The sequence below is a fragment of the Alexandromys fortis genome, unplaced genomic scaffold (genome assembly GCF_014885135.2).
Source record: "Alexandromys fortis isolate MF-2015 unplaced genomic scaffold, M_Fortis_MF-2015_v1.1 scaffold_41, whole genome shotgun sequence".
In the NCBI taxonomy this organism is placed as follows: Eukaryota; Metazoa; Chordata; class Mammalia; order Rodentia; family Cricetidae; genus Alexandromys; species Alexandromys fortis.
The window spans coordinates 8663140-8686549 of NW_026067923.1; the positions used below are offsets into that span (position 1 = coordinate 8663140).

The 23410-nt window shown below is 42.9% G+C and overlaps 1 protein-coding gene across 2 annotated transcripts in view; it reads left to right on the forward strand.

Moving 5' to 3' along the window:
* Window positions 1–23410, forward strand: part of Slco5a1 (solute carrier organic anion transporter family member 5A1) — a 131364-nt gene that overhangs the window by 46452 nt on the left and 61502 nt on the right. For both annotated transcript variants that reach the window (XM_050142150.1, XM_050142152.1), the window contains exon 3: window positions 19275–19407. In XM_050142150.1, the coding sequence (XP_049998107.1) occupies window positions 19275–19407 (133 nt within the window). The remainder of the gene's footprint in view (window positions 1–19274; window positions 19408–23410) is intronic.

Consider the following 23410-nt stretch of genomic DNA (forward strand, 5'->3'; position numbering starts at 1 on the left):
TAAAGATTTATTTATTTATTTATTTATTTATTTATTTATTTATTATGTATACAGTGTTCTGTCTGCATGTATGCCTGCGGGCCAGAAGAGGGCACCAGATCTCATTACAGGTGGTTGTGAGCCACCATGTGGTTGCTGGGAATTGAACTCAGAACCTCTAGGAAGAGCAGTCAGTGCTCTTAACCTCTGAGCCATCTCTCCAGTCCCCTTGACAGATGTTTACAGTCATGAAATTAGCATCACTATCAGAATACAAGAAGTTTTGATCATGCCCAGCGTTTTCTTGGGTCTTTATGCAACATCTTTTCTTCTACTGCCCCTCCCGATTACTTGAGAGGCTCTCTAACACCAGTGACGTCAACATGTATGTAAATCCCTTTTGGGTAGCTAAAGGATGGAATTGCCAACTCTTAGATGACAAATGTATATTTATCTTGAATACATCCACCATATATCCCCCAACGTGACTGTATGACTTTGTATTCCCAGGAGCAACATGTGAAAGTTTCAGGGCATTTTTATTTAATTTAAATTAATATTTTATTTATTTAATTAATTTAATTTAATTTTAATTATTTGGTGTGTGTGTGCATGCACACACACAACCAAACCTAGGCAAGTATATTACCACTAGATTAAACCCTTAACCCACAGGTTTAAAGAACTATATTATATGTCTCATGGGTATAAATCTTTTGCCAAACATATATCTTACATATATTTTCTCCTAAATTGTGGCCCAGTGTTAAAAAAAAAAATGATTTTGGAATTGGAGTTAAGAGTTCAGCAGTTAAGAGTATGTAATGCTTTTTCAGAGGATTCGAAATTAACATTAATTAAGATAATTAAAAATTAACAACAGGTTTAAAAAAGGAGTTTTAGGTTCACACAAAGTTTGGAGAAGGGCACAGAGTCTCCCACCTTCTCCATGCTCCCAAACACAGCTCTCTCCATCATGAGCTCCCACCAGAGTGGGAGGTTTGTTCTAACTGCTGAGCCCATCTAATGTATCCTTGGCCCTAGTAAGTATAGCAGGAAGAGAACAGCTGTCTGCCTACAATCCATGTGTCAGTCTTACACTTAACTTCCTTCTGGAATGAGGTTTATTACAATGAGGTTCATCACCTCAAAGGCCACAATTGGACTTCATTGGTGGGAGGAGAATATTAGACAGAAGCATCATAAAAATGGAGCTGGAAGCAGGATGGGCTCTTAAAGGAAAGGAGAGGGACTTCATTCAGAATGATAAAGAGGCGGCGGAAAGGCGGCTCAATGGTCAAGATCACTGGCTGTTCGTCCGGAGGACTCAGGTTCAGCTTTCAGCACTGATATGACAGTTACAACATCTGTAATTCCAGGTCCAGGTGATCCAGAGTCTCTTTTGGCCCCTACAGGCAGCAGCCATGCATATGGGGCACAGACATACATGCACATGAGAAACTTTTAAACATAAAAGAAGATTTAAAAACTTCTAACGAGGATTGAGAACGAGAGCACTGGGGTGCGAGGGAAAGAAAGGGAGCTAGATTTCTGCAATGAGAGAGATGGGGCCTGCGTTAGACCAGGGGAGCCTCTTCAATGAGCAGCCTTCATTTCTGGACCAAATCCCTGCGAGGTCTCCTCTGAGGGGTCTCAGACTGATCTCCAAAACAAAAGAAAGTCTAGTTGGTTCTTTTTATAGGCTAATTTTTTTCATAACCTTTTTAGGGATGAAGGAAAGTTTCACATCATGTGATTTAGCTCAGCGGAATACATGTGACAAGGAACATGGGGTAGCCAGGTACCATATAGCATAGACTGCTTGTTGGCTCTGTCCCAGAGAGGGCTTCGGGGAGGCATGGCACGATGCAGGAGTGGAAACATGCTCAGAGCCATAGGCTCATGCTTTACCAAACATCCAGTGTACACAGTTTGTAATAATGTTTCTCATTTTTTAAAAATATTTATTTATTTATTCTGTATACAATATTCTGTCTACATGTATGCCTGCAGGCCATAAGAGGGCACCAGACCTCATTTCAGATGGTTGTAAGCTACCATGTGGTTGCTGGGAATTGAACTCAGGACCTTTGGAAGAGCAGGCAAAGCTCTTAACCACTGAGCCATCTCTCCAGCCCCCTGTAATAATGTTTCTCAATGACATTTATTTCAATGTCTGTTGGGCATTTGTGCGTGTGCGTGTGCGTGTGCGTGTGTGTGTGTGTGTGTGTGTGTGTGTGCGCGTGTGTATGTAGAGCCCAGAGACTGATCTTCAAGTCTCTTCCTCAGTTGCTTCTCTGACTTACATTTTCAAGACAGGGTCTCTCATGGAACTGAGATTCACCAGTTGGCTAGAATGGATGGCCAGCAAGTCCCCAGGATCCTCTGTCTTTACCTTTCCAGGACTGGGGTATAAGCACACCCACCATGTTTGATTCTTCTTTGTGGGTACTGGGAATCTGAACTCAGGTCAACACTTTACAGACTGAACCAGCATCCCAGGCTCACAAATCCTTCTTTTAGGAAAAAGTATGACTTTATTATCTGTAATGCTTAACCTAGTGTTGCATTGGCTTTTACTGGGGAGATATAAGCAAATATCCAGTCACCCCAGATAGGCACCAGCTGTTGATCAAGATAAAATTTCCCCAAATTTCTTGCTGAGTTTTTTTGGTTTTCTTACTTATCATGGGCATTTTCCACGGCTTCCTGCAGCCTTCCCTGGGACAGAGAGTCAATAAGAAGACCGTGCTATTTATGGTACCTGGCTACCCCATGTAAATCACATAATGTGACCCCAATTAGCTGTCCCACTGTAAAGTTCCACATCTGAAAAGACTGTGATTGATGGAAACGGCCTCCTGGAGTTCAGCCTTTGCTTGCCTTTTCCAGGATCACTTGTGGTGGGGAGGGGAGAGTTATACCTAGAATTCCAGGTAGGGTTTTCTGATCCTCCCCTGGGAGAGTCTATAGCTCTATTACCATTGTTAAAGATTTGGCTACTAATCTATTAGCCCAGTCTAGTTGCCATGGCAACAGGAACAAAGTCCAAGAGCAGCATCTTGTTATGATCCGAGCAAAAAGCTCCAATCAAAGTGTAGATACATTGTGTAACTACTGGTTGGTTAATGGCTAGGGAATAAGGTGTTCTGTGTAATTGGAAATTCTGGTTATTAGAAAATCAGATATGTAATTTCCACATTCATAGACTTTGGTAATGATGAAATATATTTGACCATGAAATAACCCTATATATGCCATTATTTGTTGTCATCAGCTTTGGTGGCTCTGCGAATACTCTAAAGTCTATAACTGTGGAGTCAGACACGAGAATAGAAGTCATAATAATAGCAATCACTGCTATAGCCAACACTGACTGAGCACCTACAGAGTGTTCAGGTCTTTCTCTGCATTATCTCATTTTCTTGCCTCGGTAATGCTGTAAGGTGTAAAAAAATGGTCTTGCTTTTTAAATCTTTTTAAAAATGGGAGCTATGTTGCCCATGGAGATGTTGCGAGTCCAGAGTGAGTCCTGGCACACCCTTTTTACAAAAAGAGTTGCCTTGTAGGCCACTGTTGCTTTGTTTATGTGTTCTTTTGTGCTTTGTGTGACACAGAACTTTTTCCCTTTCCTTTCCTTTCCTTTCCTTTCCTTTCCTTTCCTTTCCTTTCCTTTCCTTTCCTTTCCTTTCCTTTCCTTTCCTTTCCTTTCCTTGCCCTGCCTCCTTCCTTCCTTCCTTCCTTCCTTTTTTTTTTTTTTTTGGGACAAGCTTTCTCTGTGTAGACATGACTGTCCTGGAACTCACTTTGTAGACAAAGTTGACTTCAAACTCACAGAGATCCGCCTGCCCCTGCCTCCTGTGCTGGGATTAAAGGTGTGCACCACCACAGCCCGGCTATTCTTTGTTTCTAACAGAAGCACTATGCGCTCCTATCAATAGACAAAGAAAGACATTAGTGAGACTGAGTAATTTTTTTCTGGGGTCACAGAACTAGTCCCCCAAAGAGACCTACATGGTCATCTTAGATGTACCTGAACATCTGACACATAAGTCTGAATTCTTATGAGCCACATGAATATTGGGTTGAGTGATCATTGACCATAGAATACTGAACATTATTTTAATCACGACTTTTTTGAGACATGTACCCCAGGCTGGCTGTGAACTTGCCGTGTGTTCAAGGATGAACTTGAGATTGAACTCAAAGCTTTGCACATGGTAGACAAGCATTCTATCAGCTAAGCTCTTTCTCACCCCTTATTTTTTTTTATTTTAAAATAAAATCCCAGTCTGGTCACTTGCCATATTTCCTTTACTGTATCACGAGGAAATTCTAAAAAAAAGCCAGGTGTATTAGCCTAAGTAAATCTGTGTTTAAAAAAACCGTTCTCATTGTTAGATGACAAGCAAAGCAAAGTGTTTACAAAGGAAAACGCTTTAAACTGGAATAATTAAAGCACCATTCACATATTGTTCTGAAGATTACCCGAGAAGATACATTTGAAGTTGTTAGTACAGTATCGTATACTAATAAAGGTCCAACATTGTCTTATAGAATTATATTGCCATCCTTCCAATAACTGTAGTTTTTGAGTACTAACAGTTTATGACATCACTCCACTTGTGCCTAGGTGTTACCATGGAGATGGTGTTTCTTCAAGTGCCCAGTGAGATGGCTGTGTCACTCTGTGCTTGTTTACCTGGAAGGTGCTTCCTGGCAGTGACTGAATCGTCCCAAGAGATAAATTAAACAGCTGGCTGCGCTGCTGAGTCTTCCCTGTAATTACTGGAGAAATGTCACACAAACTATTTTCAATGTGTTTTTCAGATAATGTGTCTTTTCCTGCCATCCCGTGGCAGGCAATTAGTAATAAAAACTGAAGATGGAAATCTGGATGAGCTTCCTTTTCATTGAGGATGCTCTTAATGATTTCCTCCGCTCACAGTTCCAAAAATATTTAGAAAACTTCAACTCATATTTTCTTGAGTCGTGGACACCTGTATATTACTCATATACATATGAGTGTGTCTGTTAGTCTGTATCTGTGTGTGTCTGTATGTCTCTGTGTGTGTGCATGTGCGTGTGCATGCGTGCACATGAGTGTGTCTGTTAGTCTGTGTTTCTGCGTGTGTGTTTGTATGTCTGTGTGTATCTGTGTTTGTGTGCATGCATGTGTCTGTAAGTCTGCGTGTTTGTGTCTGTGTGTGTGTCTTTGTGTGTCTATGTCTGTGTGTGTACGTGTGTGCATGAGTGTTTCTGTTAGTCTGTGTGCGTGTGCATGAGTGTTTCTGTTAGTCTGTGTGTCTGTGTTTGTGGGCATGCATGTGTCTGTATGCCTGTGTCTGTGTGTGTCTTTGTGTGTCTATGTCCATGTGTGTCCATGCGTGTGCATGAGTGTGTCTGTTTGTCTGTGTGTGTGTGCATGTACATGTGTGTGTCTGTATGTCTGCATGTTCGTATCTGTGTCTGTGTGTGTGTCCTACTTCCAGACAAGGATGTGAGCAGCACACTACTGCACCAGCACCATGCCTGCTGCCGTGCTCCCTGCCCTGACGTGAAATGCACTCACCATCTGGAACACTAGGCTCCATCTAACTCTTCATTCTCTACGTTGCCTTGGTCACGGCGTCTTCTCACAGTGACAGAAAAGTGACTGAGACAGCCAGTGTGCTGCCTGCCTCCTATGGGGTACTAGGGGTGGAACCCAGGACTTCAGTGTGTTAGGCAAGCACACTAGCGACTGAGCCACGCCCAGACAGGAACTGATCTTTGGAATCTCCAAACTGGGAAGAATAACTTCTTGTTAGTGTTGGATGGCATAAATGATGTTTGCAGCACAGTTTCTGAAGCCAGTCTTTAATAACAGTTATGTTATCATATTATTCCTACGTGATTATAGTTCAACTAAAATAATGCTCGAGTTTCATACCCTTGTACATCGGATGTTTGAGAAATTGCTATCTCTGCAAATATCGACTTAACAAATGAATTTTTATTTTTATATAAATTGTCTTTCATGTTTACTTTTATAACTTCCTTGGAGGCAGGGTCTTACTCTGCAGCTTAGGCTGGCCATGTACGCTGTAGAGCTGCCCTTCCTGAGTGCAGGGAACACACACACCATCATGCCTGGCCACACAAATCAATTTTTATTTTACATGAGCTAGACTGTTAAAAAACATAACATGTAAGCTATATGTGGGGGCACGAATCTTTAACCCCAGTGTTCTGGAGGCAGAGGCAGGTGGATCTCTGTGAGTTCAAGACCAGTGTGATCTGCATACTGAATTTCAGGCTTGCCAGGGCTAGATGTAGCGAAACTCTGTCAAAAAACATTTTTTAAAATAGAAAAATGACTTTTTAAGAAATGCATGTAATGGAAGCTCATTCAAACCTCTGTGAGTTATAGCTGCAACTTATAACTCTATTGAAAGCAAAATTGAAAAGATTCTATGTGGGAACAGCTTCTACCTAGAACACAGCAAACACCCAAGGATTGCCATTCTTCCTTATAAAGGGCGACCTGTGCTTTCTATAAAAGGCTAGACAGTAACTGTTTTAGGCTGTGTGGGTATCCCATTTCTGTCATGACTCCCCAATTTTGCTGTTGTGATAGGCGAACCGGACTCCATTATGCAAATGAGTTTGTATAACTGCATTCCGACACAACTTTATTTACTGAATCTGTCTGGTACTTGGCCAGCCCCTGGTTTGTGTACCAGCTTGACCCAAGAGAATGCACTGTGACTGTTAGGTAGATAGGGGAACTTGAGGATTGCTTTCCAAATGCTGTCTGCTCATTTCCCAGGGCTGGGCTCATGCCACAGTGTGTCACCTTGTGCCTCTGTAGGATGCTGCCAACAGAGGGACAGGTTAAACAGGGCCACTAAGCTGACGGTCTTCTTATGAACAGAAGCATTTCATGGTTGAACATATAAAATATTAATTCCCAAAACTGGTTTTGCTTTTCTTAATTGGAAAAAATGGAAATTATGAAAAATAATAAAGGACACACCAAAAGACTCCCATTAAGGTTGTACTACCTATGGGCGCGAATTCCTGAAGGGAATCTGTCTTTGTAGGGCAATCAGCTGCTGGAACTGCAGTGCTGGAGAGGCTGGGGTGGGGCCAGTCCAGAGACTAAATTACAACTGATCCTGGGCCATCTTTAACCTAGCCATTACTTGTCCCACTCTGTGTTGGGCATAATATCCTGCTAAACATTCTGACCAACAGATTTTAACAAGCGTTTTGAATGTATTAACTTAATAAAACCCTAGCTTCCCCCCAATCACAGAGTTAGAGTTGTGTCTGATGGCAGCTGAGGCCAATAGCAGAGTTTGCCCCTCTTGCTATCAGTCCCTGCCTTGTATACAGCAGTGTATTGGAAAGGTGTATTGATTTAAGGATTTCTTTATCCTGTTACCATAAATAAACGGAACTGCTTCCATGTTGGAACATGGAATGTGGGGTAGCCTGGATCCATGATCACTTACTTTTATTTGGCTTCTAATAACCCGTCTCTTAAGCCCTTTGAGGTAGGAGCGGTGTTTTGGGTTGACATACCCAAGCTATTAAATTTGAACAAGTGAGAATCTAGTTTTAAAAATTACTTTACATACCAGAAAATTCATTCCACTCTGTGTACATAATTCAGTGATTTTTTGTGGGGGAGGGGGCGTGGATTTATAGAACTCTGCAATCTTGACCAGAATCCACTTTTATAACACTCACTTTCCTCCTTCTAAAGTAAAAGTGACATAAAATAGGGCGGGCTTGGCAGCTAAGGGCACTGGCTGCTCTTCCATGGACCAAAGTTAATACCCAGCACCCACATGGTGTTCCACAGCTGTCTATAACTCTAGTTCCAGGAAATCCGATGCCCCTTTCAGGCCTCCTGGGACACTGTACCCACATGGTGTCCGGACATACCATAGTGGGCAAACACCCACACATAAAATCAAATGAAAGAAAAGAGAAAAAAAAGTTTTAAAAGTTGACATAGAATAAAGTGTATATAATTATCTATACAGTCTGAAAGGGTTTGGCATTCCCCAGCTCACTAAAATGACCTGTGAACACAGCTAGTGCCTGGCCTTTCTCGTGCATCTTTGTAACATAGTCCCCAGGCAAGAACAGATTTGCCATTATTACCAGGGACTGATTAGCATTATCTAGAATTTTCTAAGGTAAATCACATAGCTTGTGTTTTTAAAATGTCTTTCTTTTCCTTACCTTGGAGTTTATCTAGGTTTTAGTGTTCATCACTAATTCATTTCCTTGTGCTGATGACCAGCATTTTCGCGCAAGAAAGCGATGTGATTTTTCTGCCCCCTCTGAGGCAGACACTTAGGCTGTTTCTAGTTTTACCGACTACAGATCACGTGTGTCTATTCTACCTTTGTGGGCACACACACTATCATTTCTGTGTGAACACACCCAACAATATCATACGTTGGGTGTGTGTTTAGTTCATTAGGACTTTACCAAAATGTTTTCCAAAACAACTGTACCATTTTATATTCCTACCAGCAATGTGTGAGAATTCTAGTGACTTTACTACCTTGAGAATTATCCATCTGAATAGGTGTTTGGTAGTATTCAATTGTGGTTTTAATGTGTTGGACTATTTAAACAAGGCTATGTAGAATTAAGAATTGAGGTGCTATTTGGGGAAGTTTAGGAGGTGGAGGCTTCTGGAGGAAGTACATCACCGCGCTTTGAGGTTTACAACCCCACCCCACTTCTTCATTCTTTCTCTCGGCTTTGTTCTTGTGGTTGAAGAAGTGAGGTCTGAGCTTCCTGCTCTGCCCTGCTGTTGCTGTGCCTCCCCTGGGATGGACTTTGTCTCTGGAACCATAAGCGCTTTTTCCTATAAGTTTCCTTAGTTATGGTGTTTTATTGCAGCAACATAAAAGAAAATAGGAGCCTGACATTTTCACCTGCTTCTTTGCCATCCATATGTCTTCCCTGGTAAAGTGTCCACTCAGGCGTATTTCCTCCAGCTATCTTCTAGACTCAGGACGTCTCGGGCTTCACAATTCGTCTATGATCTGTCTTGGGGTTAACTGGCCTCAGCATTGTTTCTTGAGAATACTGCCCCCTTCCCAGGGAATTACATTTGTGCCCTGATGAAAAGCCAGTGTTTATGTTCATCTGTCATTCGGTTTTAATCTCCACCTTCTTACTTCATCTGTCTTGGTATGGGCCAGTATCACACTGGCCCAAGAGTGACATCTACGAGTCTTGGCATTAGGCTGTCTATGTTCTCCACCCGAATTGCTGGGCATCCTTTGTTCTTTGTATTTTATACCAATTTTAGAATGAGTTCATCAGTTTCTACAACAACCCTGTTGGAATTTTGACTGGAATCACGTTGCATGCATATGCCTATTTTGGGAGAATTGATAGTTTAACAACATTGACTATCCCAAGCCAGGAGTAACATACACATCTTTTTCACTTTATTGAATCTTTAAATTCTTTCCATGTGCTTTTACATTTTCAACACAAAGCCATTGTACGTTTTATCTGATTTATCTCTATGTTATATGTATTTATATTTATGTATATCTAAAGTTTAAAATTATTTATTTATATTATTATTATTATATATGTTAATATATGATGTGTGTGTCCGTGTGGGTACAGGAAAGCCGGGTGTACATGTGGAGGTTGGAGGACAAGTTTCAGGAGTTGTGTCTCTCCTTCCACCTTGGCTTTGAGCAGGATTTCTCTGGTTTCTGCCTTGCTGTGTAATTCAGGTCAGGTCACAATCTTCCAGGTTTCTGGCTCTGCTTCCCACTTCACTGTTGAATGCTGGGATTACAAAAGCCTGCTACCGCATCCGACCTTCTTATGCAGGTTCCAGGGATTGAACTCAACCCACCGGGCTGGTGTAGCGTGCAATATTACCCGCTGAACCATCTCATCAGCCCCTCCATGTGTATGTATGTATGTATCTATACATACGTTTATATAGATACATACATGTAACATACATATATGTGTACCAGTATACTTTGAGCCTTTATATTTTTGATGCTTTTACAAATAGTATTGTGTTCCCAATCATATATATATGTATATATATATATACACACAATTGATTTAAATGTTCATCTTGTATCTTTCACACTTCCCAAACTTACTAATTAGCTCTATGAACTTTGTTTGAAACATATAGTTTTTTAATTTAAACTTATGTTTTTGGCAAAAATATGATTACACTGTCAATGTATTTTGTATTCTTTATTTTCTCTCAAACATTAGAGACATGTATTTTCCCAAGGCATAAAACTTTTCATAAATATTAAAATTAATAGCCTCACTATGTCTTTACACTTCGTTAGTCTCTCTGTTACTACTGCTATCTCTGTTTTTCTGATATACAGAATGTACTGGTAAACATGGTCTTTGGTCATGGATGGATCTCAGTTGGCAGAGTGCTTGTTGAGCACGCATGAAACCTGGATTCAATCCCCAGCACTGCATGAAGTAAGCAGGAAGATAAAGACTGCAGAGCTATCTTTAACTCTCCAATGAGTTGAAATGCATGCTCACTTGGAAAGCATGAGCTCTGTCTCCAAAACACAAATGCTAGATCTATGTATTTATGTCTATGTCTGTATGTATAAATATATTAAAAGCCTGACTGCACAAGTCTGCACCAGTATCCTGTAAGAATGACCAGCCCACTGATGTCTGTAAGCTGCCTCAATCCTGACCTGTTCTATGCTTTGCTGGCTACTGACTAGCTTCACACTTGACTGTTTGCATTTTCTGTTTCTTTGGTAACTTGTGACGCTTCATGTTTTTCTCTAGTGTTTTGATTAGCTTCGTGCAGTTTCTTTTCAAAGTATTGGAGGATTCATTCTTAACTTTTTATAAACCTGTTGAATTTCCTTCCTCCTTCCTTCCTTTTTTCTTAACTAACTAATGAAAACCATGATGAGTTTTGAAAGGAAACCATGGACTAACTTTTCTCAGGCTTCCTGACAGCCATCCTTAGAGTAGTCCTGAGGCACTGAGAACGCACACTCAAAAGTGGCCATTATGATGCTTTGAAGTCACAGCACAAATGTGACTTCACATTTGAATGACTTCCTTCTAGGCCCCAGATATGGATTAAGGGCAAATGGATTCTTCTCTCTACACTTGTACATTCTTTTTGAGGGGACAAATTATACTCTAAATCATTTTCAGATTTCTTTGAGAATATTTCTATAGTGTTCTCGATATGAATCAGTGGCTGCTGCTGGGAGGAAAGGCAACGCGTCTATTTAGGGCCTTTGCCTCTCTCCTTCATGACCCAAGATGCTGCCTAGATGCCCCAAGTGATACACTGCTCCCTGACCGCGGTGGCAGCTGGTCTTTTGCTGTCAGATCTCTGTCAAAGTAATTTAATTCTTAAAAGAAAAAAAACCCCACATCTCAAAATAACTGAGAATAAAGGACCCTATCCCTGTGCCGGTGGATGGAAGGGACCAGGGAAGGGGTATTTTCTTTAAGTCTGGTGCTCTGGTACAACGAAGTGTGCTGGCAGCCTTCCAGGATCTTGCGTGCTTTTGGAATGAGAGTTGTATCACTGGTGCGATACTGTAGTGGTGTGTGGACCAGCTTTCATGTCTCTTATCTTCAGTAGCTGTGTCCCCACGCATGTGCAAGAGGTGGCTTCTCATCGCTGTGTCCCATGCTGGCTTCACTAGGCATTTGAGAACAGCAGGCACACACATAGAACACAAGGCCGCGGTCTGGTTCTAGGTGCAAGCCCAGTTTCCGAGCCTGGACCTAATTCATATTCATAGTTAGTTCACTGGCGGCATTGGTTCCTGGGGCTAGTGATGGGGCAACTGAGCATGTGCGTCCTGGTCCAGCAGGAATATAGGAGCTATACACAAAGAGTGAGGAAAAACTGGACGGAGAGAGCAATTCTGAAGTTGCTAAGTAAAAACTCAAGTCCAGATGCTGCAGCCGCAGTCCAGTCCCATTGCAAGAGGCTGCGAGACCCCAAGAGAACCCCAACAAAGGAAGGCAGTGAACTGTGAGTGAGCCTGGTGAGAGTAATGTGAGGACTTTGTGACTTTAAACCACTTTAAAGACCAACTTTGTGAGTCTCAGACTCCGGGGTGGGAGGAGGGATAGAGGCTCACAAGGATAGACGGGGTCCTCGGGGAGCCAGTATATGGCTGTGCAGATTCTCTTGTAAGGATGAGGTTCACAAGGATAGACGGGGTCCTTGGGGAGCCAGTACATGGCTGTTCAGATTCTCTTGTAAGGATGAGGCTTCAGCTGCTTTTGTCTATTTACTCGAGATTCACGACTTACATCTCCATCTGTCTCTATTCAACAAATCTTCATCAGTTTAGGGACTGAGGCAATGAAGAATAGCCCCTGGTCCCACAGACCTGACACTCCGTGAGAGAGGTGGATGGTAAGAGATCAGCGAGCGCACACATGTGGTGGTGTGAGTGCTGACGGAAGCTCCAACAGTGAGGGCAACCAAACATCCTGATGGCAGATGCAGAACTCTTTGTATAGACCCGTGGGGAGCCATGGCTACTCTGGGGAATAGTGTTTCAGCAAGGTTCTGGAAGAAGTCTGAAACTGAGCCACATGGCCACAGAGGAACCCTGTGGAGAGAAAGAGCATCTGACTGTACCCAAGACCTGGGCACAGCAGGATGAGATGCCCAGAGAGATATCTGGCAGGCACATGGTACTCTGCATTTTCAGAATTCCACTGATTGCATCAGAAGGAGAGACATAGCAAGGCAGGAAAGAAACAGACATGGAGAGGTCCTGGACTATGCCTGCCGACCTATCCTAGGAGCTGGCATCTGCTCTCCATGTCCCAAAGGAAGGGTCTTACTCCTTCAAAGCCAACGGGGCTGGAATTTTCACAGGACACTGTGCACTGTGCATTGGCCCCGTGGGAGAAGCCAGCACTGTCGCTAGCAGGTCGCATTGTCCCCGGGGAAGAGGAGCTGGCAGCTTGTGCTCACACGATTGCCTGTGCACTGAGGTCCAAGGATGGGACCAGGGTATAGGCAGCAGTGCCCATTCTCCCCCACCTTGCATTTGAGATTTTGAAATGCTTTAGCTTGTTCTTCAAGATTGATAAGCAACATTCTTTCTTTTTTATCAACTCAACAAACATTTATTTGCTCACTATGTATTATAGGGTAGTCCCAGAAATGCAAACTATATGAACAACTCCTGTTTTGAAGACTTTCATAATCTCAAGGGAATCCTAATTCAGTGTAACAGTGAGCTAGCTACACAAGATCATGGGACAGTAAGAAACAGCCCTCCCAAATCCCAGTGACTTTTTACTACAAACATTTATTTCAAGTTCATATTTCACATCAAAGGAAAATAGGGGTCCTCTTCTTAGGTAATTAGGGACCATGCCTTTAGAAGTTTCATGTCCTCATGTGATCCCCACCATGTGACTAAGAAAACAAAATCATGACAGGTTGCACTCTGACACTTCAGGAAGTATAGAAAGTAGAACCCTGAAAGGAAAAATGGAATCTTCATGAACAGGCTATACAACCACATATATAAGCAGAGAAGTACAGAGCAGAGAACGGGCATGCCATCCGCACTGGGAGATGCGGGTAGCGGCACGTGTTCAAATGCAGGCTTGCACTGGGTACTGATAAATGATAACATGAATGGAGCCTCCTGTCTGGGAATTTACTATCGTACCATAACTCACAGAGCATTGCCTTGGCAATCTCTTTATCCACAAAGCCTCCCAGAATCCCTGGACCTCTCAGGAATTTGTCTTACTTTGCTCACGGCATTCATTATACTCCTGCCTGCTCAGTGATTTCTTTGGAATTTGTTCTGAAGGACTACAGTTTTCACATGCCTGTCTCCTTCCTTCCTTCCTTCCTTCCTTCCTTCCTTCCTTCCTTCCTTCCTTCCTTCCTTCCTTCCTTCCTTCCTTCTTTCCTTCCTTCTTTATAAAACAATCTTTTCTCATTTTGCATACCAATCCCAATTTCCACTCTCTCCCCTCCTCCTGATCCCCTACCTTCCCCCCAGCACACCCTCCATCCAGAGGCTAAGGATTCCCATAGAGAGTCAATAAGTCTGGCGAATCACTTTGAGGCAGGACCAAGGCCCTCCCCACTATATCTGGGTTGAGCAAGGTATCCCTTCATAGAGAATGGACTCTAAAAAGCCAGTTCATGTACTAGGGGTAATTCCTGGTCTCATTGCCGGTGGCCCCAAGCCACACAACTGTCACCCAGTCTGAGTATCTACTTTGGTCTATGCAGGTTCTCCCGCTGTCAGTCTGGAATCAGTGAGCTCCCACTAGCTCAGGTCAGCTGTTTCTGTGGGTGTCCCCATCATGGTGTTGACCCTTTTGCTCATATTATCATTTCTCCCTCTCTTTGACTGGACATGGGAGCTCGTACCAGGGGATAAACAATGTTCTAATGTATAAACTTACCACAGTTGCTAGCTGGTCCATTTACCCCCTTATCTTTTACTTATTTCCAGTTTTAGCTGCTGTAAGTAAAATACCATGGATTCTCACAGCTTCTTGAACACACTTCTAGACGTCTGTGCGTTTGCCCATGCAGGTGGCTCTGCTTGCATCCTGAGATGGTTACACCAGAAGCCATCTTTTCCCCCAAACCATCACCCTTCTCCTTTGACTAATTACCACATATCCTTTCTCCCCTTCAGTCCACAGCATAATGTTGAAGTTCCATTTATTTATTGTCCCTTGAATCACAGTTTTATGTGTTTCTTCACTGAGGACCCTTTGTCGGTCATATTTACCTTTGCAATGGCCCTGACTTGTCACATAGTGGTTGAAGGAGTGACTTAGTATCTAGTGTGTGAAGTCAGAAAGGCAGTAACTTTGGAGGCTATCTTTCTTGACTGTGCTTAGTCTACTCAATTTCCCACATCCCATGAGGCTCATGGCTGGCCAACTGCTGTTAGGAATTCTGGGATCACTTCTTGTGATTCAGGATGGGGCATAGAAGCTGAAGGATCCAACTGGGACTATAGAATTTAAAAAGCTACGCCCTAGAGTTAGAACTGACTCCCCAGAGTTACAGTGTCTGCAACCCTCTCAAATGGCTTTTATGATGAAAGAGGAACATCTTCGACTTCTTGAAATGGAAGTGGCAGCTTCAGAGGGGCTGAGGGAATGCAGGAGAGAGTGGCCACAGGCGATTTCACCTCCTCTCTCTAGTCTCTGCCGAGATCTTTTGGGTCACTTAGAGCAGATGAACAGTGCCCTGGTTTGTCTAGTGCCAGTGGTTCCTTTTCAGAGCCCTTGGGTTTAGAAGTTACCTGTTCCTCTAATGGATGATATGAGAGAGAATCATCCCTCCGATTAACCAGGTAGGTCATGCTTGAAGTTACCTGTTAAGACATTACTCTACCTTCCACACAGGAAATGTTTTGGACAACATAACATTCAGCCTCTTGCATGGCTATCCTGCTTTAATCCAAACTTACAGTGAGCAGAAAATGTGAAGAATGTAGTTGGGCAAAGAAAGAAGTGTGAGCTGCTTTAATGTTGGCAGGTAGCTGAGGAAAAAATAGAGATAATTATTACAATTAAAGGTAATCCTTGCCCTATTTGGTACTGGGACAATAAGATAAGTACCTGGAGGGAGGACCTCACTCATGAAAAAGTGATTATATATATATATATATATATATATATATATATATATATATATATATCTCATTTGGAAAACTTACATTTAAGAAGAAAGGGCTTGAAAAGCAGAGGCCTAAATAGGTAGGGCAGGGTCTCCTTGTCCCAGCAAGACCACTGACAGCAATGTTTCCTCAGCTCCAGCCACCCAGACTCTCTACGACCCTGCAGTTGTGGAGGAAAAGAGCCAGGATACATCTTGGACTTACAGTAGAATTTCATGTCATCCTCTATGTACTACGTGGTTTGAAGTCACGCAGAATGCAAGAGGTATAGGGTTATAGAAATTTGTACCAAGGTTTCAGAAAGACACAGAAACCGGGAAATGTGTGACAGGGTCAGATTTTTCTGCAACCAAGGAGGCCCTGAAGGGCACTGTGTGATGTTGTGAAGATGAAGCCTAACTTGCCATGGAGATGAAGCCTAACTTGCCGTGGAGATCTAAGGACGCTGGTGATGCCAGGACCATGAGATGTCTTCCAAGGAAAGCTAAAGTTCTTAAATGCTGCCAGCCTAAGAGAGAGGACACATGCACTAGGCAACATTGATTGTACAGACTGGTACCTGAGGCCGTTAAACTCAGATGATTCCATCTTAGACCTCAGATGCTAGACATGGAGCTAGAGGGTGCTGTTGGAACTATAGGACTAGGTACTTTTAAAGTTAGGCTGGATGCATTTTGCATTATGAGATGGCCGAAGCTATTTCTGGAAGTTTCTGAAATAGGAGATGGAACCTTGACAGAGGAAATGGATTACAAGAGGGCAGTAATCAATGACTGTATCTCGGTCCCCCTTTGAGTTCTCTTGGTCTCCTGATCTACATGAGTAGTCATAGTTACCCATTTTCACAGCTATGAAGTTTGTCATGATAAATTGTATCCACTCTACCTGCAAACCAAGTTAAAGCCTTCCTTAGAAAAGGTCTGTCAGACATTTGACAATGACACCAACCAGGAATGTACACAAAAAAGTAAAAGAGGACAGATTGCAATCGAGACTGAATCTGTCCAGGAGAATGTTAAATGTGTGATGATTGGTGAGCGGGCTTCAGAAAAGCAGTTCATATGATATGGTGTAAAAAAGCAGAAACAAAATGATCAGGTGGGAAATAACTTAAGAAGAAAGCAAAACTATAAAGTCTGAAGGTAAAAAAAAAAAAAACAAAACAAACAAACAAAAAAACCCAAAACATGGGGACACAGCCAAGTGCTGGAAACACTGGGAGGAAGCAAACAACAGAACAATTAGCAAGGTTTTGTTGGGTCAGGCTTCCCCTTGTCCTTACTCAACCAGCTATAATGTTCAAGGAGGAGGTTGTTGGAGAGCTTGGCAGTTGAGGTGGCCTTTCCAGTCCTTTCTCATCACCATTGATTCCCTAGCTCCACAAAAGACCAGGGAGGGTTTTGAACGGTTGGGAACTGGAGGGCATGATTTTTTGTTGGTGTTTCAGTCTGTGCCCCACACATATGACAAAGTGTCAAATAGACGAATCTTATCTTTACAAGTACAGCCCTAATGACCTGTCTGTGAATCAGAGGAGTTCCCATGAGGGAACACTACATGAAATGCGGAACAGCCATATGATGGCACCAGCTAGCTATATCAAATGTTATCGGCCAGACATGTGATATATTTATATGAGAAACATAAATAATAGCTACATTATAAGTCTCCAGATGAAGAACAGAAGCGCCATTAGTGAAATCTTACTGTTATTATATGATGATTCCATAAAATGAGCGCTGTGATTTCTATTTGTAGCGGTGTGAAAAGTGAGAGAAGGTATTGAATTACCAGCCTGGTCCTGTCTGTGACTTTCTGGAAGAGTGACAAGGTCAAAGTTTATTTAGGTGTGGATAACAAAATAGAGTGAAGCCATCCTGGTCATTCTCTGGTAAAGATGTGCTGTTTAAAAACGATGCGTATATAAACATCGTCTCTATGGTGGATGCAAATGAACAACAATGACGGGAATGAATAACGTTTGCCTCCAGTGTTTCTTATTCACGCCTGGTGTGCAGCAGTGACCTGAAATCATCTATGGATTTGTCCCCAAGTATTGAGTCTGAGTGGCAGAAAGTGTGTGAGAAGTGTTGCTAGTCTTTTTTTTTTTTTAAATATTTATTTATTTATTTATTATGTATACAATATTCTGTCTGCGTGTATGTCTGCAGGCCAGAAGAGGGCACCAGACCTCATTCCAGATGGTTGTGAGCCACCATGTGGTTACTGGGAATTGAACTCAGGACCTTTGTAAGAGCAGGCAATGCTCTTAACCACTGAGCCATCTCTCCAGCCCCAGTGTTGCTAGTCTTTAATGACTTTTAAGAAATCTCATACCCATTTCAAGATTTCCAACCTGGCATTTTAGAAGTGACAATAGGAATATGGAAAAAGTGGAGCAGAGGCAGGAATAGTGGCATGCACCTGCAGCTCCATAACCTGGAGGCTGATGCAGCAAGAGGAGCCCAAGTTTAGGGCTAGCCTGGTGTAGCTCCCTGTCTCAAAAAAACAGAAGAAGGATGCTAATAGCATCTCTCTCTCTCTCTCTCTCTCTCTCTCTCTCTCTCTCTCTCTCTCTCTCTCTCTCTCTCTCTCCCTATCCCTTTCTCTCTCTCCCTTTTGGTTACATCTTGACAGTAAAAGTTTTTTGAATCCAGCGACCTCCTTTCTGACCTGTGTACAATGAGACGTCCTCACCCAGCTCTTTAGACGAGTTCTAACAAACTATTTTCTGGTCCATCTGTGGTTGATGCTTTCCGCTTGTACTTTCTGAATGATGTCATGTAAATTAGCAGTGAACCAAAGGCATTCTAATATCTCATTTGATTCTAAAATTAGCAAAAATGTTAGTAGGTGGTGGGCACTTGGGCAGTGCCCGCTAGTTACCTGCTCTTTGAACTGAATCCAGCCTTCAGGACAACTCTGTCCTCCAGATTTGTCATCTTGCTAGAATATTCCAGCTGTGACAAATGAGACCACTGTTTTTCTGCTTGGAGAATCTTTCCTCCCCACCTCTTCCTTTCATGTCTCATGGCTAGCCAAAGATGACCTTATTAACTAGCCCAGGTCTATACTTTCAAAATTTGAATTTAAATCTCTTACCCAGGACCCTGTTTGAAACCCTGATGGAATTTTTAAGTCATAAAAAGATATGAAAGTAGAGGAGGGGCTAGGTGGGAAGAGGAGGGGACCAGCACTAAGGGAACATGAAGAAGTAAGGGCTGTGATAGGATAAAAATGCGTCATATGTATGGAAATGCCACGATAAAACCCGTTATAGACCGGCAGTATATGTTAATAAACAATGTTGAATTTAGTGGTTCTAGGGAGTGGCCTGGATACTCATATTAAAAATCAAAACAGATGCAACTGCAAACGTTCCCTAAGTGATTCTGACGCCGTAGGAAGGCAGCAGGGGACAGTGCCATAAAGGGCAAAGTTTGAAGCCCAATGTCAGCGGTCAGCGTGAACATCTCAAAAGACGGGCACAGGACGTCGCTATACCATGTTTGGTGCAACGATAACGACAGAGATCTTTTAGCTCGTGTGTAATGTTGCCTACCTGATGCCTTTCCCCTTCTGTCTCCTCAGCCATCATGTACGTCATGGGAGCACTTGGCCCTGCAGTAGGATACTTACTAGGTGGGCTACTCATTGGTTTTTACGTCGATCCCAGAAATCCTGTTCTCCTCGATCAGAACGACCCTCGTTTCATCGGAAACTGGTGAGTGGTGTCCCATTTTGATTGGTCAGTACTGCTTTGCAGTTACAATGTTCCCAGTGAAGACGACAGGAAAACTGTAGCTAGGTATTACCTGTAACAGATGGTAGGCAGGGTGATGTCCTCCACAAACAGCCGTTTCCTTGGCCCCAGAGCTTATGACTATGGGACCCTCTGTGGCGATGGGGCTTTGCGGAGGTGATCAGGTTAAGGATTTTGAGAAGGGGAGAGTATCTTATATAAAGAGAGGAGGGAGGAAGCCAGACTCAGAGCTCTGCTGACGGAAGTGGAGGTCGTGGAAGTTCACTAAGAAGATGGGGGAAGGCTGTGAGCAAAAGAAGGCTGGCTGCGGGGGGTGCAGGGAGAATAAGGAAGGCAGGGAGGGAGGGAGGAGATGGATTTTTCTCTAGCTAGGACTTCAGATGTGTGTGCAGAAGCCTGAGGCCCAGAGTAAGGAGCTGAGTCCAAGTGTAGCTGGAGTCGATGTGCTGGTGTTGCGCGGGTCACTCCATGTGTGACAGCGTCTTATAGCAGCCATAGGGAACAAACACAGAGGCTTTGGGCCACTGTGTCTTGAGCAGAGCTCAGGAAAAGGGCTTCTGTGACCCTGAGGGGACTTTCCGAAAAGGTTCCTTTAACCCTATCTTCCATTTTCTTTTTTGTACTTTAGAGGAAAAAAAAAAAAAACCTTTCTGTCCTACTTAGGTTTTTGTTGGTGTGATAAAACACTGACCAAAACTAACTGGCGGGAACAAAGGGTACGGCCAGTTTGCAGAGTACAGTCTATCACCAAGGGGAGCTAAGGAAGCTTAACCGGAGCTTGAAGCAAAGACCATAGAGGAATGCTGCTTGCTGACCTGCTCTTCGTGGCTTGCTTGGCTTGCGTCCTTAAATAACATAGGGCCACTTGCCCAGGGTGGAGCCACCCACAGCGGGCTGGGCCCTCTCACGTGCATCACCAATGGAGAAACTACGCACAGACTTGCCCATACCAGTGTGGTGGAGGCAATTCCCCAGCTGAGAGTCCTGCTTTCCTGGGGACACTAGCTGGTATGAAGTTGACAAGAACTTAGAATTGCATGTCCTCCCTGGCTCAGATCTCCAGCTCCTCTTCCCCTTGCTCCACTGGGCAGGTCTTTTCTCTTTGGAAATAGTTTGTTTCCCGACAAGTGCTGTACATTTGGCCCTTCTCTCACTTGCTAGACTTTAAGAGTCCTGCCGCAGCAGCGATGCTCACAAACGCCGGGGAATTTTCGCATTGCGTGGTATACTGTTTATGTGCTTGCCGGATGAATAGTTTGAGTTCTTCGCAGTCCTCAATTGGCAGAAAACAGGTTATTTCTTCATTACAGCAGAGCCACTGATGGAAAATATTGGTGTCCCAAATTCACGTTGCTGGGTCAGTAGCAGGTATATAGTGATAGATTTTCATTTTGTGGCAAACAATATTTTAGTACTAGAAATTACATGTGTCATACAATTACTTTCAGGAGAGGGATTTAGAGTGCTTTATCCTGTTTTATTATAAGAACCCTGTAACTCTGTGATTGGTGGGAAATAGACTTAACACAAATTTCTGGAAGTTAACTGATATTAGTGAGGCTGTTTGACAGTTCTGACTTTTATCCTAACCCTCACTGAAGCTAGACAGGCTAACACCCAGGTGAACTTGGTCTGCAGAGCGTTTGAGTCATACAAAGAGGAGAACTCTTGTCAGATGGGGTTTTGAGTTCTTGACTGACAGTGAAAATGTTGATCTCAGCTGTTTTCATCGAAGTTCTGGAATGAGTCAGAATCGAAATTGCTTGCCATCATTAGAAAAGAGATTCCTAAAGTAGGCTGAAGAATGTCTAGTGTGTTCCCAGCATCCTCCTTAGATATCCTGAGATGAGTGCGGTAAGAATGGAGCCTAGGGATGGAAAGACAGAAGCACCAACGGAAGGGCCAGGGGTAGGGAGGATGGCATAAGCTCTCATCTGACCTGTGCCTCGGGCTGTCATTTATCAGTTTTCTAGTGGACAGGCACTTACTCAACTGGGGGTTAATGTTTCGATGTGGAGCATGGACCCTTAAGTTGCAGTCTGCCAGCGTGCTCCACATAGCTGAGTGGACTTGGGGAATTACTTCTCTGTGCCTTGGTTGTAGGGCTGTAGTTAGGAAAGAGTTGACTATGAAGAGCTCTGAGTTTGCCTTGTCTTGCCTTTCTAGCAAGTTCTAGCCCTCAGTTGTTTTGTTTGTTTGTTTGATTTTAATTTTTGGTTTTTTTTTTTTTTTTTGCAGTTCAATAGGGGGTTCAGTGAAGGGTCTTATACACATACCCAGCAAGTGCTCTATCTCTATGATACATTCCCAGCCTTCTAGCATTTTCTTTTTTCTTTTAATTATTTATGTAAGCTCACTAAGTTGCTCAGGCTGGCCTTGACCTTGCAGTCTTCCTGCCTCTGCCTCCTAAGTAGTTAGTTAGGATTATGGACTTGCACCACCTGACCAAGGCATCTTCAGGGCTTTGCATTTTACCAATAGTGAGATCATTTTATCTATCCACTGATGGCTTAATCTTAATTCTATAAGTGATTGTCAGTTTAGGATTAGCTGAGTCTGTTTAAAAACGAATTTGAATTTTTTCTGTTCAGTAGTCTTGCTGGTGATAGATTTCTCATTGAATGTGATACCCAGCACCAAAGGTAAGTTTTCATTAACTGGAGGATGAAGGGGTGAAGGGTGAAATTATGGCGGTATTTATTAGACACTCAACATGTGTCAAGTGTTATACTAAAAGCTTTACACATATACTCATTTAAGCCTTTTAACAATCAAATGTAGCTTTTAACATCATGCCCATTTTATAGGCTGAGAAATTAATATTTGGGGAAATGAATTGCTTGCATAAAGCCTCTGTGCAGCAGGCTGGGTTGAGGAACTGACAAGGGCAGACCTATGTGTCAGTCAACTGCCTACCTTATAACTGGGCTGGATAATGGTTCACGAAAGGGGTTTAGATACCTGGACCTTTCAGTGTTGACTGTGATTGAGGTCTCGTTTCCAGTGTATGCTGTGCAATCTCCTGTCATAGTTTCCCCCAGAGTCCTCCTCAGCAGGCCTCAGTGGCTGTTGTTATCTCCTGCTTCATGAGGTTATTTCTTGAAGCTATTGAGGACTCTTACCTGGTTTGCTTTGCTTTGAATTGATCACACGCTGTCCTGCTTTTATTTGCTTGCAGTAATTCTTCCCTTCTTCTCAGCTGTAACAGTGTATCTCGAGAATTGGGAAAATAGCTCAGTGGGCAAGGTGCTTGCTGTGAGCCTGGTTACCAGAGTTCATTTCCCAGAACCCATGTGAAGATTGAAGGAGAGAACCGATTCCACAGAGCTGTCCTCTGACCCGCACACATATAATGTGGCAAGCGTACTACCCCCACACCAAAACACACTTGTAGTAAATAAACATCTTAAAACATCTAAAGAAAAGTGTACCAATTTCCTGATTGCACGAAATTCTATATCACCACAGGCTGGGTGAAGGTTGAAGATCTAGTCTGCGTGCAGATCTACATTAAAAAACAGAACCAAAGTAGCTACTGCACATTAAAACATAAAACATTAAATATCAAACATAAAACATTAAGCATCAAACATAAAATATAAAAAACAGAACTAAAGTAGCTACTTCACATTAGGTCTGGTGTAAGGATCATCTTTAAATTTGAAGACTCTCAGAAGCATTTTTTCACCCTGTTTCCAGATGAGAAATTCAACTAGGAGAAGTAAAGTAAGTCCCCAAGATCTCATAGTTAGTAAGTGGTGAAGACAGAATCCAAACCCAGATGTGTCTGAACCGCAGCTCCTGAATATTCTGACTCCCCTGCCTGCCCTCTCCAGGAGGGAGGATGCAGGGCTGAGATAGTGAAGCAGCTTGGGGCCTCTAATTCCAGCGGGTAATGGGGTGTGCTATGGGGAATGATTGATGAGGGCCCATAAGCATCCAGCTTCTGGCAGGATGCTTTTCT